General features: G+C 35.8%; 2 protein-coding genes across 2 annotated transcripts; both read left to right on the top strand.

Moving 5' to 3' along the window:
- The first annotated feature begins 3,848 nt into the window (after positions 1 to 3,848).
- Positions 3,849 to 5,484, top strand: LOC121148126 (taste receptor type 2 member 20-like). Its single transcript, XM_040968173.1, has 2 exons — positions 3,849 to 4,027; positions 4,543 to 5,484. Exon 2 carries the CDS (start codon positions 4,545 to 4,547, stop codon positions 5,475 to 5,477), a length of 933 nt encoding a protein of 310 aa, XP_040824107.1. The 5' UTR covers positions 3,849 to 4,027; positions 4,543 to 4,544; the 3' UTR covers positions 5,478 to 5,484.
- On the top strand, positions 4,654 to 15,253 carry LOC121148036 (taste receptor type 2 member 19-like). Its single transcript, XM_040968018.1, has 3 exons — positions 4,654 to 4,724; positions 12,396 to 13,292; positions 15,198 to 15,253. The coding sequence occupies exons 2-3, from the start codon at positions 12,398 to 12,400 to the stop codon at positions 15,251 to 15,253; spliced, it is 951 nt and encodes a 316-aa protein (XP_040823952.1). The 5' UTR covers positions 4,654 to 4,724; positions 12,396 to 12,397.
- The last annotated feature ends 2,879 nt before the right edge of the window (positions 15,254 to 18,132 follow it).

The raw sequence follows: 18,132 nt of genomic DNA, 5'->3' as shown, positions 1-18,132 counted from the left end.
CTCCAGGAAGATTTTTTTTTGTTTTCTTTTTCATTTCTTCAATGTCACATTGGTTATTCAGTAGCATGTTATTTAAATCCGTGGTGTTGTAAATTTTTAAACTTTATTTCTGTTGTTGATTTTGATTTATGGTTTTCAGTTTAAGCGAATGTATACTAATTCTGTGATATAGACTATCAGATTCAGATGTGAAGATAAAATGCGCTATGCATCACCACTTCCAAATCAATGATGGACTCCCAATGAAACAGTTGGATATATCTTGACAAGAGGAAGCTGGACTGTCTGCCGTTGTCTGTATCTGCACTGTCAGGATACACAAGAAATAGCAGAATGGTGGACTTATGACTGCTTCTGAAGGATTATAATATTGTAATAACATGGGGAAATCAGTTTAGGGGAGAGATTTAAGAGGGGGGTTAAGGGAAATCCCAGAGCCTATATAATTGTATTATAAAATTAAAAATAAAATAGAAGAGGAAAATAGATAATATTAACTCAAGAATTATAAACGTTTCTGTGTAAATCTCCTACCCCCAGAGCCTACCTAGTTCTATTAAAGCTTTGAAATGTGTTAGGATATCTGATTATTTCACTTCTAATGAGCTAAAAATGACTGGTTCGGTTATTAGTCGTACCTAGAAAATGCCTTCTCAGCAGCACCTTAACTAGTGTTTGAGTAAATAACTGGAAAAAACAATAAACAGGATAGTTAGAAATTGCTGCTTTCTCTCTTGCACCATTTGATTCTCCTGCCCCTTACACTCTTCCTAGTAAGATGCTAGAATCCTGTTAGAGTGAAAATGTCCAGAGGCTGCAGCTCTCCCTAACCAGACTGCCCCACCTCAGTGGCTTTCATGCTTCCAAGGGAGGCTGGGTAAATCTATCAACTTAGGTTTCTAAAATGATAAGTACTCCAGTACTTATCATGCAGTTTCCTGGAATGCAGTTCAGTTCGATGTGCCTGAAACTAATGACCCCTGTCTAGTTCAATTGGCTTCTCTAACCACCCCATGTCCACCCTTTGTTACACATTTTCAGTTTGCAAACAAATCCTCATAACCTTCTGGAACTCCCATGTTAAGTAAGAAATAATCTCCCGGTATGTTAAATGTATTTTATGATCACATTGAGACAACTATTATGTGTCATGGTTTTGTGTGCATTACACATTCAGAAAAGAATGAACTCAGTGTCCTCCCATTAAATCTTCTAAGATGTGGTAGCCAAACAGTGGCTTGGTCTTCTAGAAGGTCTTTTCCAAGTACCTGTACCAGGGAGTCTTAAGCTGAAGGCTGGAAGGTAGAGACTCCTTAAACATCTCAATTTTTATTTCTATTTAGTTTCTTTCTTTGTTTTTTTTTTAAAAAAGATTTATTTATTTTTATTGGAAAGTCAGATATGCAGAGAGGAGCAGAGACAGAGAGGAAGATCTTCCATCCAATGATTCACTCCCCAAGTGATCTCAATGCAGAGTTGAGCCAATCCATGTTAGTGTGCAGAGCTGCTCTTAGATTTTGAATAAAATTTAAATAAAGCTATAAAAACGTATGTCACTTACTCTATAAAACCCTACTATAATAGTAGTTCAGTGACAATATATACAAAATTAAAGGAACACCTCAAGTGCTACAATCAGTAATGAGAAATGAATATATGATATAATAGGACATAGATCAGCATTGGTAAGTAAGACATCCAAAGATACGAACATCATTGTGCAGAAGGAACTGAGGTGTAATGGGGCAATTACTATTACTGAAATTACAGTTCCTTGGAATTTACAAACAGGTAGAAAAAGAGAACTGATAGCTCAGACTTAAATTTATGTAAGAATCATAGCTCAGATTTACTTTTTAAATTTGTATAAACATTTTATCCTATATATTATGCTTTCAAAAGTAGGAGGGTTTTTTTTGTTTGTTTTATAATTTATTTGCTACTTCCATTGACATGTAACAAATAGTCTTTAATTTCTGAGACTTAAACTGAATATTCTGGGCAAATAATGTAGGGAGAGTCCCAAATTTCACAAATGATATCAGTAATGTGACTGATGTCTGAATAATAAAATTAATTATGTACATATTTCCATGCTTATTCCCCAAAAAGATGACATTCATTTCTTATAAATCACCTTGTTCCAATCTGCCAAATATGGAAGCCACCAATTAGTGAACTAACATTATATAGCCTGATATCCCCAAATAACAATATGAAAGAACGGTATGAACAGTAATAAATATCAGTAAGTACTGATGAAGAAAAAAATCAATTTATATTGGTTTGGAGATATCTTTTATTGTAAAGTATTTGCATCGGTATCTTCTCTACATGGTGACTACAGACAAAAATGTCAACAAATAAAAGAAATTGCTGAGTGGAAATGAGCTGGAGTAGCATTTTCATAAATAGATTTATAATTAGATTTTTGTCAAATAAAGAATAATATAATATTAAGGAAGTAAAAATGAAATTACATTTTAATTTAAAAAGTAAATATGAAAAGCAAATTCATATTGCTTATGTTAATCTTATTCACAACACCAAAAGCATTTATATGCAGCTAAGCAATATATTTTTTATTTCCTACGAAAATATATAAGTTGCACATTTTAAAGCAGAAGAATTTGATTAATTTCCAGTGAATTATGGCATGGAAAACTCCCAAATATCCCTTGGTAAAATAACTTCCTTCATCCCAAAGATAACACTGCTGTTCATGGGCATACATATGTGCTTATGTAGACTTTTTTGTTTCTTTAAAAATATTTTTGGTTTTGTTTCAGAGCAAAAAAAAGCATAGTCACAGAAATATAAATTTGTTAAGACACTTATTAACATGTTTAGATGTGTTTACCTATGTGTAAGGCTGCTTTGACTACTCTTATAAGACAGCTTTAAAGTGATTCATTTAAAATATAAATTACTCCATTGCTCAGTGGAACCATTTTTATTGCTTAGGGGTGCTACCAAAATATAAACTAATAATCATGTATTATAATATTGCATAGAAAATGGGTGCATATTTATATGAAAATATTTAAAAAGCCTCTCCAAATGCGAATATCAGTGTTATTTGTAGGTCAGTTTTGTCCTAAGTTTTAGAGTGTGGTAAAGAATAAAACTAGCAAGCAAATCACCTGAAAGATGTTTTTATAATGCAGATGCCTCACCGTGTAGCTTAAGATCACCTAAGAAACAATGCGAAGCCCACGGGAAGAGGGGTAAACTCTGGACTGAAGCCACAGGCAAGCTTCTCTCAGTTAACATGCATCATTGTCACCAACATTTTAATCACACGCAGTAGAAGCATCTGTATCTGTTTCATTATCCGATTTATTTTTCATGTCTATACACATAATTTACATAACGGATATTATCATATGGGTTACATTAATAAATAGTTTAGTTGAAGTCAGGTTTAATACATTTATATTCAGAAAATGAGTACAATGCAACTTGAACTACCTTGTTGAGCCTTTTATTTATGGAAGAACTTAAATGGACAATAGGAAAAATACATTTAAAATTAGTCTTTAGTGGAAAAAGCTTCTTTTAAAAAGAGAGGCAAAATAGATGAACCATTCTGTGAGTGTTGTGATTTGAATATGATTTGGTTCCTGTACTCCTGTAATTTGGTCACCAAGGTTTTATGTTAATGATATCAAGAGAGTGAAAGCTTAACTACACCTGTGTTTGCAGGAACAACTGGGAAATAGTCAGGTGGGTTTGAAACCTTGATGTGGAGCTCACGTGGGTGTGTCGGGTGGAGACAGAGCCACAGGCATGCGCTCTTGCTGTCTGCAGCTGCGTGGGGCTCTGTGTCACCGGCGAATTCTGACAGCAAGGACATGTCCAGAACCTAAACCATTTGTAGTGTTTGATGTTGAACTGTGATGTTCCGGAACTGTGAGCCGCAATAAGCCTCTCCCTTTTGCGATACGATAATGAAGTGCTAACGGATGCCTTGAGGAATTTCTTCTTGCTAACTAGTGTGATTTAGGAGTCACGGGACCACGAAGAAGTAAGCCATTATGTCTTCTCAATAACATTTGGGGAAGGATGAGGTTTTCAGGCAATATTTCAGGCCTCTCTCTGACAATGTAAGGAGAGTGAAAATTAATTCATGGAAAAAAATGATCACAGCTGGGTCAAGGAACAACATTTTGCTCATTGGGTTGGCATTTTAAGGTTGGCTCTGTGGTTTGAATTTCCTTACAATAATGGGTGTGCAGCTTGATCACTCTCATTTCCACATCAGCTGTGATGTATTACAATATCTGAATAGGAGAGATTTCTGTGCGAGTAAAATTTAATTGGGGTCATTTTGGCAACAAAAAATAGTTTTCAAAAAGTGAGCATTGGCTTCATGCTTTAGTATACGTTGTACTTCCCAGCTTAGCACTATTCACAGGTTTAAAGAAACAAAAAAATAACTGCAGGTTTACAAATCAAAGGGATAAAGAAATTAGGATCAGGAGAGTAAACAAATAGAACCAGCATCCTTATGATTTTCCTTTCCTTTTCCATTTCTTACAGACATGTTTACTACACTGTCAGGTGTCCTTTTCATCCTGTTAATGGTGGAATTTATTCTTGGAAATTTTGCCAATGCCTTCATAGCACTGGTGAACTGCATTGGCTGGATGAAGAGAGAAAAACTTTCTTCAGTTGACCGAATTTTCATTGCTCTGGCCATCTCCAGAATAGCTTTGCTCTGGGTAATATTAAGAAGTAGTTTCTCACCTATTGATAATCCAGCTGTGTTTACATTAACTGAGAAATTTATCCATAACACCTGGACGGTGGCTAACCATTTCAGCATGTGGAGTGATACTCTTCTCAGCATATTTTACTTGCTCAGAATAGCCAATTTCTCCAGTCTCCTTTTTCTTCATGTCAAGAAGAGAGTTGAAAGTATAATGGTGGAGGTAATACTGGGGAGCTGTGTGTTTTTGGTTTGCAATCTGGTAATGGTAAACATCACTCAGCATGTGCAGGCAAAACTGTATGACACAAATGAGACTTGGGAGATTTTAATTGTTTCAAATTCAATCGTCCGCACCCTATCAAGCTGCATACCCTTTGCGATGTCTCTGCTCTGCTTCCTGCTGTTGACTTATTCTCTGTGTAAGCATCTCAGAAAGATGAAGCTCAATGCTAGACATTTCCAAGATTCCAGCACCAGGGTCCACATAAGAGCAATACAAAATGTGGTTTCCTTCCTGTTCTTATTTGCTCTGTATTTTCTTTGTGTGGTTCTATCATTTTGGAGTTATCAAATGATGAGCAAATCTGTTATCCTATTTTGCCGCGCTATTGCTATCATCTATCCTTCAACACATTCATTTGTCCTCATTTGGGGAAACAAAAAGCTAAAACGCACCTTTCTTTTGGTCTTGTGGCAAGTGACATGCTGGAGGAAGAGAACAAAAATGTCGAAATCCCTGGGTTTTTCGCAAGAGAGACCTTAAGTGCTGCTTAGCAGAAAGTTACTACATTGATGTACTTCCTACTGGGCTTTCCGTGGTGTATGTGTGTGAGAAATTTCTAAAATATGTTTCACATACTCCTGTGACTAAAAACATTTGCATGTGTATGTACACAAAAACACAAGAAACATTAACCCAGTTTAATCATTTTCTGTTAATGTAAACCAGTTATTTTTACACATTATAGCATAAAGTCCTTCAAACTTCTAAACACATGTGTTTTCACAAATATGAGCTAAGTTATGTTCCAGTTAAGGAATGTGTTATGAATATTTACATACTATTTTGAATTATAAGCATATTTCAAGAAATCACTGCTGTTTTCTGTTGAATTTCTGTTGCATGTGTGTACTAAACTGTGTTCAGATTCATTATATTTTACGCTCCAAGTTTAATCTCCAATTGCATGCTTAATTCTAAATCAGTAAGATGTATCTTTGAGGCATGTTTTATTCTGTTGTAAATATTTATTACATATTTACTTGAAGGTAGAAAGAATTGTCAGAAAAAAACTTGCACCCAAATAGAATTGAAGATGCAGAATACATAGTTATTAATTTTCATATGTGTGTTACTTTTGAACATTATTAAGAAATATTAGAATTAATATGAAGATATGCACACCTTAATGAAATAAGTTTTCTGCCCCTTTCTTGGTGACTGACTTTCAAATGGATAATTCAATTTTTCAAAAGAAATATCAAACAAAAAAAAAAGAAAAAAGAAATAGCAAAAATAAAGTCAGAAAACTGAGTTAATATAGAAAAATGCACCTGAATATTCATACGAAGTGGCATCTATGAAATGGAAAAGAACTACCATTTAAGCTACCCCAGAACTATTTGCAAAATTATTGAATATTTCGTTTCAATAACTAACATGGGCTGAAAAGGGTTGGTTTTTCAAAGAACTATTAGGAGAGGTAATTTTGGTCAACAGTAATAATCTGAAAAACTTGAATGGGAAAAGGATGTTTTAAGCAAATCATCTTTAAAAAACTCACTCGCTGGCAATAGTTCCTTCCACATACAGATCATCAGTGTGTCTTTGTATGTGTATGTGAGCTTTGACTGTATCAGACCATGAAGATATCCCTAAAAAACTACATGTCAACAACTAGACTTAAAGGAATCTTCCTATATTTCCTTGGGATACTTGTTTTTTTTCTCTTTTTATTAATTGCATTGCATTATGTGACACAGTTTTATAGGTACTGGGATTCCCCTCACTCCTCCAGAAACCCTCCCCCCATGGTGGATTCCTCCACCTTGTTGTGTAACCACAGTTCAAGTTCAGTTGAGATTCCTTCATTGCAAACATATACCAAGCATAGAGTCCAGCATGTTATTGTCCAGATAAGTCCAACAGCTTGTTGGGGAGACCTTCTCTGGTTTGAAGGTAGAGCCGGCAGAGTATCATCCTTGGAATACTTTGTTAGGAAAAGTTTAGATTCTTACCTCTTAAATCTAGAATTAAAAAAAAAGAACACAAATCATACAGAGATTATTCAAGGAAAACTTGCAAAAGAAATGAAATAGAATATGCTGTTATTTGCATGCTAGCAAATGGAAATTCATCTTTCATTTCAGCATCAGTTATGAAATATCTCAGCCAGTGGCCAGAACATACTGTCCATGGAGAGGAATTAATTTGATGTTTCTTGGGTATAACCAGGTTTCCCATCAATATGTACTGAATGTACCCACTGAGCTACCCTTGTGCTCTCCAGCTTCACTTGGTCACAGCTTGAAATTTATATATATATAAATTTATATATAAAATATGTATATATACATTTATATATATTTATATTTAATGTATATTTGCATAAATATATGGCAGTTAATGTGTGTTATAGTTTGCATATATATCATTAGTGAACAGTGCACATTGAATGTGTGGTGGAATGTTAAAGAGAGATGCATAATTAGTAATATCACACTTAGTTGTTTTACTAATTTATTTATTTATTTACTTATCTATTTTCAGTTTAGACAAAAAAATTTACTGGCCACTGTCCATCCTACTTCTTGGAAATTTTACATGTATCTGCATGTTGCTAGTTAACTACTTCATTGCCTGGGCTGCAAAAGAATATTGGAGTTGATTGGATTCTTGCTGCTCTGGTAGTGCCGTAACAAATTTACTTTGCATAATGTTAATATTTAATGAACAGCAGGGGTTATTATCTATAGTGTCTGTATAGTAACTAACCATTTCAGCACCTGGTACTTGCCCCAGCATATTTTATTTGTGTAAGAGAATCCTCCTTTCAAACTTATTTTTCTTCATCAGAAGTAGAGTGCTTAAAGTGTAGTTCAGGCAGTATAGTTTGTTTTGCCTTTTTGTATTTCATCTTTTAGTGGGAAGCCTAGAAGAGAGTTCAAGAAAAATGATCATGATTGAAATGTGACCTGCCTGGAAGTTCAAAAATGGTTGTACAAGTGTACTTGGTTTTGCCTTTACACATTTTTCTTCGTCCCTGAAACCAAGAAGCTTTAAATCTGTTCCTTGTGTAAACATTTCAGGTCATGGCTCCATGGAAAGCTTTTGAGCGCTCAGCACAAAGATCATTACAAAAGACGAACTGTGTTCTGTAACCCATGTTTGCCATTAACATTTTGCCTCTATTTACATCACGTTGGCATTTTAGAAGGTTGCAGAAGTCATGCTCAGGTGTTCTTTTCATCCTATTAATGGTGGATTTTATTCTTGGAAATTTTGCCAATGCCTTCATAGCACTGGTGAACTGCATTGGCTGGATGAAGACCCAAACGCTCTCCTCAGCTGACCGAATTCTCACTGCTCTGACCATCTCCAGAACTGCTTTGCTCTGGGTAACACTTCTTTGTTTGTGTTTACCTATGAATGTACCTTCTGTACCTACATTAAATGAGAGAATTAGAGTCTATAATATCTGGACTATAGCCAACCATTTCAGCTTGTGGTGTGATACTCTTCTCAGCATATTTTGCCAGGATCCCATATGGACACTGGTTCTTATCCCAGCAGCCCTGCTTCCCAACCAGCTCCCTGCTGTAGCCTAGGAAGGCAGTCAAGGATGGCCCAAAGCTTTGGGACCCTGCAACCACATGGGAGACCTGGAGGAGGCTCCAGGCTCCTGGCTTCAGATTGGCTCAGCTCCAGCCACTGTGGCTGCTTGAGGGGTGAATCAACGGACGGATGTTCGCTCTGTCTCTCTTCCTCTCTGTATATCTGACTTTCCAATAAAAAATAAAATAAATCTTAAAAAAATGATTTGATGAAATTGAGCTACTATAATTTTAATTCTAAGAAAGGAATATATAAACTTAATTGAGTTCTGAATGACTATATTAACTCTTGGTGCCATGACTATGTCACTTTGCTTTTATTTTTTAAGACAATTAAAATCGTTATTGACACATTAAGATTGTATGTATCTATGTGTTATGTTATCTTAATTTGCATGTACATTGTATATATGTAAATTAAATGTGCATTTAGGTGTGTATGTAATACACAAGTTGTTACATATGTATCTTCACAAAAGTTTAGTATTTTTGCTTGATGAAAACATTCACAGTCCAGTCATGAAATTTTAACAACCTGATCTGATATTAAGGGAGATTATACTCAGAAATTTATCTTCTTGCGTATCACCTATCTCTCTTGGCAGAGTATAAGCACCTTAAACACAGAGATCACCTCCCTCTATTCTATGGACTTGAGAGTCCACACATAGAAAAAACTGTAGGATTTAATTTATCTAAAGCATAAAGTATGTTTAGTATAATATTTGTGTATGTTTGCATATGTGTGGAACTAGTTTGAATGCTGTCATAATAGCCCAATTTAATATTCAAAGCAGCTAGGTATGTAAATAAGTCATCTAGAGAATGTTGCATGCTATTGATACTATTAAAATGTGAAACAGACTATTATTGTGTGAACTACATGTACTGGTTTATATGAAAATGTGAAAAATTGAAATCCAGATGTCAATACTGGAAATACTTTTTATTTGTAAGACCATTTTCCCATCATCTTTAGAATATAGTAAATGCAACAAGCAAAACATCAGAAAATTTTTTTAGTTAGTCTTGATGAACTATTAGGGGAAGATATGCTGTAGGTCTAGCCTTGATGTTTAGAATGATACAAAAATGTTAAGGCCATGTGGAAAAATGAACATTAGTGTTCTTGCATCATGAATTCTGGCATTTTTCTGGCCTCCACTGAGGTCACATTCATCAGATACATTTTACTCATTGAACAGACATCATCTTCATCATCTCCTTTAGTGATTTATTTTTACAATATTTGCAAACATAATTGGACAAATTCTACTCCTTAAATTTACCCATAACGAGAGCCTGCACTAAAGATTTAGCAACAGATCTGACAAAAACTGATGTGGAATCTACTTGTAGTTCCTGCAGTTTAGGGAAGAGTGACAAGACCATATCCTTTTTCTATTCTGTGATCAAAAGTTGAATATGCAAGTTGGAATGAAGATGAATGCAAATTGCAAATATATGCCTGGTAACAATGAATGCTGTCTTTACAAGCAATAACATCTTTGGGTCAATTTTGTGGTGCCATAATTTAAGCCACCACTTGTGACACCAGCACCCCATATTATAGTGTCAATTAAGCCCTGGTTACTCCATTTCTAGTCTGACCTCCTGCTAATAAACCTGGGAAGAAAGTGAAACAGGCTTCTGGCTTCAGCCTGGTTCAGACCTGGTTGTTGTCGTCTTTTAGTGAGTGAACCAACAGATGGAAGATCTCTCTCTGTGTCTTTCCCTTTCTCTCTTTCAGACAAATGAATAGATAATTTTTTTTTATAAAATTAACTTTTTGTGGAGGTTAAAATATATGATGACTAAAACGTATTCAGATAATAGCAGATAATCTGAACGTGAAAGTTTAAATTTCATGGAATATTTTTGAACTTACTATGGATATGAATAGCATCAGAATGTCATATTCAGTGACCTAGCAATTATACTACATGTACACCCAAAGGGAATGAACAAAATGGAATGGGAAACAAGGCTGATAGTTGTGTTTTTCCATAAACAACTCAAATATTTATAAATGTAGGGTGGATGGATAAATACATGTAATAAATTACTATAGAAAATGTAAGTAAATTTCAGAAAGATGACATTTGACAAAAGAAGTTATTACAAGTAGATGCATACTATTTTGTGTGTATGTACATATATACACACGTATATAGCTGATTTATAAAGTTATATAAAGTTTAGTGTTACTAAAATATGGTGTTTATTTTTGCATATCTCATTGCTAAAATATATGTAGAAATTAAGGAAATGTTCATTATAAATTCTGAATTATGCTTACCTCAATAAATATGGAGAAAGCTTTAAGGATACAGAAAATTTTTTGGAAGTGACTTGAGCTGATTGCAATATTCCATGTCTTGATTTTCATGATATTTATATGAGTTTTTGTTTTATGGCACAGTTATGTGTTTCTCAATTTTGTTTTGGCCCATTTCTAGGAGTACAATATCAGTGTAATATAATTTAATTTTAAGGAAATGTTCCATAAATATTATTCATTATACTTCACTATACATCCAGGGTAAAATTTGTCAGCTGTATACATTACTCAACTCTAAGAGAATTGAAGTAGAAACTTTCTTACTTTAACTGAAACATGTAGAGAGTTGAAATGACATTTCCTGGAGTCTTCATCCTTCCAAAAGTTTTCTGCTAGCATTCATAATCTGTATGAGAAAAATTGACACACTCCATCTGTTTGTCTTTTATATCGTGAGTTTCTTGATGCACCAAAAGGTAAATGATGGACCTGCTGCCCATTCTCTAGTTCAGCAAGTTTTTTTTTTTTCCTGCAAAGAAAATGACAACTTCCATTAGTTATAAATATCTGCATACTTATGTAATTACGCATTTTTTGATGCTGGCCTTGTTGTATGGAAAAGGTGCTTTAAGATGGTTTAGTTTCTGGAGCTAGTTAGTTTTTTGACAATTTAGGCTGCATTGGCTTGGATAACTGGACCCCACAAGTGTGAACTCATGAGTAAGCTTTTCAAAGGTCTGGACATGAGACAATTTTATTAAATATTTATAGCAAGAATAAAAATTTTGTGAGGGAACAAATGGTTAGTTAACCCATGATCTCTGAAAATTATTTTCCATTTTGGGAATTGTAAGAATGACGTTTTCTGTTGTCAGTGATAGATGATTCTCTCTGTGTGTTTATATGTAAGTATATCTGCTTCTAATCAGCCTATGATCAATGACGTTTTATATAAATATAAGCTATCAGTAACCAAGTTTTAGGAAGTGTTGGGATTCAGAGGAAAGCCTTAGATGCTTTTGTTAGACAAAGACTACATATTTTCTACTTATTTTTAGCATGAGAACAAAACAAATCAAATCGACCCCATGCTGGTAATAGCCTTAATTATGACCATTCTCCTATAAGTGTAGATTCCGTACATGTGCTATTAAACCTTACTAACAATTAAGTTTGCTGGACACAAATTATGGGGATGTGAAACAAGGAAATACAAAACTCTGCAAGAGAATATGTCTTTATTTGCATGCTAGCAAATGAGACTTAAGTTTTCACTTCAGTATCAGCTATGAGATATTCTAGCCTGCTTCTAGAACATATTGTATATAATTAGGAATATATTTGAGCTGCTTTGGGAAGGACCTGGTTACCTATAAATACAACATTGATATCCTCAGTTATCCCTCTGTGGTGCTTTCCAACTTGAAACAGTCGAAGAATTTAAGAGAGAAGAGAAAGTCAATGAAAATTCAGAAATCAGGTACAACAGAGAATTTCAGGTCAGGATACTGGAAAAATCCAAAACCAGAAATATTAAACATGCACGTTTTCTTTCTTTTTTCTCAGACATGACAAGTTTACTATCAAGCATCCTTTCCGTCGTAGTCATGACATCGTTTGTTCTTGGGAATTCTGCCAATATCTTCATAGCTATGGGGAACTGCCTAGACTGGGTCAAGAGTCACAAGGTCTCCACCGCGGATGGGATTCTCACTGCTCTGGCTGTCTCCAGAATTGGTATGCTCTGGTTGATACTACTAAACTGGTGTTCCACAGTGTTGAACCCAGCTTTAGTCACATCTGAAGTGCAAATGATAATCAGTAATACCTGGACAGTAACCAACCATTTTAACCTCTGGTTTACTGCTATCCTGAGTTTATTTTATTTGCTGAAGATAGCCAATTTCTCCAACCTTGTCTTTCTTCATCTGAAGAACAGAGTTAAGTATGTCATTGTGCAGATAATGCTGGTGAATTTTGTCTTTTTGGTTTGTCAGCTTGCTGTGCTAAATATAGACCTGAGAATTTGGAAAAAAGAATTGGAAGGGAATGTTACTAGGAAGGTGGAGTTGAGAGACGCTGTCAAGATTTCACATATAAGTCTATACACGCTTCTAACTTTCATACCCTTTGTTATATCGCTGATATGCTTTCTGCTGTTAGCCTGTTCCCTGTGGAAACATCTCAGGAACGTGCGGCATCATGGCCAGGGATTCCTCCCATCCAGCACCAAGGTCCATGTAAAAGCCATGCAGACTGTAGTCTCCTTCCTTTTGTTGTTTGTCATTTACTTTATTAGTTTTGTCATTTCATTGTGGGATTTTGATACATCATTGAGTAAAACTGTCAAAATGACTTGCCAGGCCATTGGGATCCTGTATCCTGCAAACCACTCATTTATCCTGATTTGGGGAAGCAAGAAGCTGAAGCAGACCTTCCTTTCAGGGCTGTGGCAGATGAGGTGTGGGGTGAGAGGGCAGACATCCTGAACTTGCAGGATTCATGAGACAGATGTTGTGCGTCTCATGGCAGAAAGCAAGTTGACATAGTCAGTCTCACTTTACACTTTTCTTGGGGTCCCCCCCATAATATGTCTTTAAGTAATTTCTTATGATCTACATACAAAAGCCTTTGTCTAAGCTTGTTAGTTCAAATACATGTGTTTGTATAGGACAATAAAAATAAAACATCAACCATGGCATGCAAATCATGGAATCCTACAGAATAGGTCATGGAATGTCTGAGTTGCAGAATCAAGCTATTTATGTACATTTTCTAGGTTATGTTTTAATGAAATACATTATTTTATATATTTATATATTATTTTGAATTGTCAGTGATTTTTTTCCAATGTAGGTTCTACTATCCATGTGTAAGAAGCAGTGTGTTTAGATGTCACTGCTTAGACCTATGATGATCTAGATGGTAAGAGTTAGGGTTAGGGCCCTCTCGTCTCCATTTTAAAACTCTAGATAAGAAAATTGGAAGTTCCTCCCACTGAAAAAAAAATTGTTTAATTTAAAAATAGAGTAGAGGGCCTGGAATGGTAGCCTAGTGGCTAAAGTCTTTGCCTTCTATGCACTGGAATTCCATGGCTACATGTTCCTGTCCTGGCTTCTCCACTTCTCATCCAGCTCCCGGCCTGTGGCCTGGGAAAGCAGTTGAGGATGGCCCAAGGCCCTGGGACCCTGCACCCACTTGAGATACCTGGAAGAGGCTCCTGGCTCTGGATTGGCACAGCTCTAGCCATTGCAGATACTTGGGGGGGGCGAACAAGTGGTTGTAAAATTTTTCTTGTCTCCTCTTCTCTCTGTAAATCTGTCTTTCAATAAAAATAGAGAAATCTTTGAAAAAAAGTTAGAGTACAAACTGTAAGATGTCATCAAAATGAACCTTTCCGGAAACATCGGAATGCCACGTATAAAGTCTGTGCGTGTATTGGTACAAACATAACGAAGACCAACTTTCTTATAATCTTGATATAAATAATGTAATGATATAAAGTTAGCATGATGTTACTATACCAATTGAACTAAGTAAAATTATGCTAACAGTAAAATTATGCTATTTTTCTCAACAAATAATAGCAAGTTGTTTTGATTTTCCCCTTACGTTCTGTGTAGACTAAAAGACCTTCACAAAGTTAATAGCCACATATGGAGTCTAGCTTTTGCTCAGTAGCTATATCAGCTTCTAAAATTTATCTTTAAGCACAACTTATGATAATCAGTATTCATGTAATATTGGTTTGGTTTTGGCAAATACCACATGGGATGATTTAATATGGTTAGGAAATGACAACATTTCCTTTTAGCTATCATTTATTTTGGGGGGTATTCAACTCCATTCTTTGGGTGTTGTAATTATTACATATTAATTGTTTTCTCATGTGTACATGAGGATTTATGAGGCATTCTCTTGGTCTCTACATAACGATGAGTCATATTCCACAGTCAGGAAGTAAGGGGAGAACTCTGTCAGCTGTCACAGCAGTCCATTGCCATTACAATGTCAGGCAGAGGAAATGCCTACAGACCCCACATATCCTCTTTGGAACAGGCGTGTGTCACAGCTCCAGATGGCATCCAACAATGCAAAAGTTCTCCAATGGGTCATGGAGTCTTTCTAAATCCCTAGGTGTTAGTACAGGTCCAGGCCCTGCTCCACTTCCTCTGGGCACTGCTGTGTAGCAGATAGCCTTGGTTCTTGGTGAAAACAGCACATGCCTCAATCTTCACGTTACTAGGGTGAATATTCAGGGTCCTTTTTTCTAAGGTATATATGTCCCCTTCAGTCACCGAAGTGTAGTTCTCTCAAGTGGGGCAGTCCTGAGAACCAAGTGAGGGGCCTGGGCTTTCCCCTTTAAAGACTGGATACAGGGTCCATCCTCCCAGCTCTCTGACCTCCGGGGTTTGCAGGATTGATGCCACTGAGAGCCTCTGCAGTCTGCACAAACACACGCCAGTCACGTGGCTCTTCAGCACTTAGCAGGTTCTGCTCCTCACAGAGCCCTGGCCTACAGGTGGCGCTGCACACCCTGAGCTTAGTTCCCAGGGTGCTGCCCTCTGCCGAGTGTTATTTCATTCAAGGGTACCACTTCTCTGTCAGCTAGTTCTTTTCAGCACAACACCGAAAATAAAGACATAGAGCAAGAGTGTGTGATTCTTCTGTTTCTGACCACGTAGGCTAACTTTGGTTATGACCTCATGTGATCAGCAGAGATGAATGAGGCTGATAACTTACATGTATTCACTCATTTATATCTATTCAGTTATTTACCTGTACATTCACATATCTCACATTAGCTAGCTATGTTGTGTCATGTATTCAAATATCAAAGTAAAAAATAAAATAAAACTAAAAAAATAAAACTAAAAAATCTGGGATGAGAGGATCTCTCTCTCTCTCTCTCTCTCTCTCTCTCTCTCTCACACACACACACACACACACACACACAGTTTCAGCCCTACTAACATGATAGTCATCTTTTCCCTAATTTGATAGCAATATGGGTGCTGATATATTGACAAACAGAGGGCTATTGTTACAAAGATTGAAATACACACATGCACATAAGAGAGAGGCAGAGAAAGACTTGATTACTTACAACTGGGACCATCGGTATACGTGTAATATCCTGAGGTAGAAATGAAAGGCACTGGCTTCTCCGTGTGCTAATCTGCAGCCTTGACCTTTACGCTGGAAAGAACTGTACATTAGTCTTCACATGCTGGCTTGTTACGCCACTGACTGCAGGTGCAGGGCAGGAACTACTCTTGCTGCTAGCTTCACCTTGTCTGAAAGAGCTCACACCTCCCTCGGAGCTGCTGCTCAAATGACAGCTTTCCCCATGATGGGACAGGGTGCAGGTGTGGTCCTCCAGGTGAACTGCTGAGGGATGAGGTAACCATTGCTGAGGGCACAGGTTCTGTGATTTTTCTAAAAGCCTATGAAGTGTGAGTACAAGGATCCACCTGCCTTCAACCCCATCTCCACGGCTGTTCGCATTTCTATGTCTTGCTTTCCTAAATTCATCTTTGTTACCTGGAGGAGCCAAGCCTCAGGGATTTCCCTGCCTCTGTGCTGGGAGGATGTTCCTATTCCTCGCGTTTTCACATCTGATTGATTTTGTCTTCTCAGTGTGTCTTCTCTCAAAATAGAAGATGTTTGTGAAGATCACATTCCAGAGAAACAAATATGTCAAATAAATATTTTTAAAAAAGAAAAGGTAAGTAAACGTTTGTTACATAGGGGTTTTAATCAAACTGATATTTTTATAGTTTATGAGAAGCAGTTGCTTAAAATTTTATCATGTTATGAACTGTATATCTGTGATTGTTCATTTTATGTACCTACATTATATTTAAAAATAGAAAAGCCCCCATGTAACATATTAGAAAGAGTGTTTTGGTAGCAAGGGATTTTCAAGTCAAGGGATTTGTTTTGATTGAAGGAGACAAGGATTTTATTCAGAAATAATTAGAAATGAAGTGCTGACAAGTGTGTGTTACTTGATACAAACTGTAAAAATAATAATTGAATTCCAAATTTATAGCTGGGAGAACAGATGTCCAGCTAGTCCATCCTAGAAAATCAAAAGTTACCCGAAATAATCACTACACAATTTAAGTTATTTATTAAAAGGCAGAAACACTCAAATCTGTATTTGCTTACCTGTATTATATGTGGATATGTAATATTATATAGTAATACTTGTATTATAAAATGTTGCATGTTTTGTAGGCTTCTATGTTTTGCCTTTTATTTCCTATTCTGTATTCAAGAAGAAAAATTAAATGAATTAAATACAAAATGATTTAATTTTTAAATTAATGTCTAACAACATAGTCAAATGGGTTTTAGCTAAATAGACTTCCCTTCTTGGTCACTGAAAGAATCCCATTGATATTAGTTCATCTTGATATTCAGATTAGTACGTTTTGGATGCTTTTGTCAGATGTTTGAAAAATGTAGAAGTATACCACTTTGTGATGTAGATGCATTTATTGTATCTAGATCTTTGTGTCCAGTGCAGTTCCATTCAATTATAATCTGTTTCAGAAAGACATAGTTTAAGAGATTTATTTATTTGAGAAATATTAATAAAATATTAAAAACATTCAGTATGGAAGAAGGGGATTTAAATCTACATAAGTTTTCTGAGACTTTTTTTCCTTGAAACACTAGAGTTTCTTAGAAGGTTAGAGTTTCTATTATTAGAGTTCCTTTTTTTTCCTCTTTTGCCCCCCCCCCTTTTATTAATTGTATTGCATTATGTGACACAGTGTTATAGGCACTGGGATTCCCCCCACCCCTCCTGAACCCTCTCTCCATGGTGGATTTCTCCACCTTGTTGCATTACCACAGTTCAAATTCAGTTGAGGTTCTTTCATTAGAAGTATTTACCAAGCATGAAGTCCAGCATCTTATTATCCTAGTGAGTTCAACGATTTCTTGGTGAGATCATCTCTGGTCTGAAGGTAAAGCTGGCAAAGTATCATCTCAATCAATTAAAAGCCCCAACATAACATCAACAACAATTTACAACATTATGGCATTAATTGACATGGTATTGATTAACCAATATGTTAATAGGAAAATGCAGGTTCTTAACTACATCCTGTGACTTCTTCATAGACATTTCAATTTTGGTTTATATTCAACCGGGTTCTGTATACCTCAAAATGGCTGTAGATTACTATTCAGCTGTCTTATGTCTGTTTTCATTTTAGTAATTAGCTGTTTATAGTGTTGAAGCATGATTTTGCTGAACTTAGTTGTTTTTCGGATGGTCTGAAGCATA

The sequence above is a fragment of the Ochotona curzoniae genome, unplaced genomic scaffold (assembly GCF_017591425.1).
Source record: "Ochotona curzoniae isolate NIBS_2020 unplaced genomic scaffold, NIBS_Ocur_1.0 contig_1482, whole genome shotgun sequence".
Classification (NCBI taxonomy): Eukaryota; Metazoa; Chordata; class Mammalia; order Lagomorpha; family Ochotonidae; genus Ochotona; species Ochotona curzoniae.
The sequence above is the reverse complement of the archived record's forward strand: the minus strand, read 5'-3'. Positions and strand labels throughout refer to the sequence as shown.

Bases quoted from the DNA above. Each gene is read 5' to 3' on its own strand.
- LOC121148126 (XM_040968173.1), top strand. From the start codon at position 4,545: ATGTTTACTACACTGTCAGGTGTCCTTTTCATCCTGTTAATGGTGGAA.
- LOC121148036 (XM_040968018.1), top strand. From the start codon at position 12,398: ATGACAAGTTTACTATCAAGCATCCTTTCCGTCGTAGTCATGACATCG. The intron at 13,293-15,197 runs GTGGGGTGAGAG...TCCCCTTTAAAG, and splicing joins AGGGCTGTGGCAGATGAGGT to ACTGGATACAGGGTCCATCC.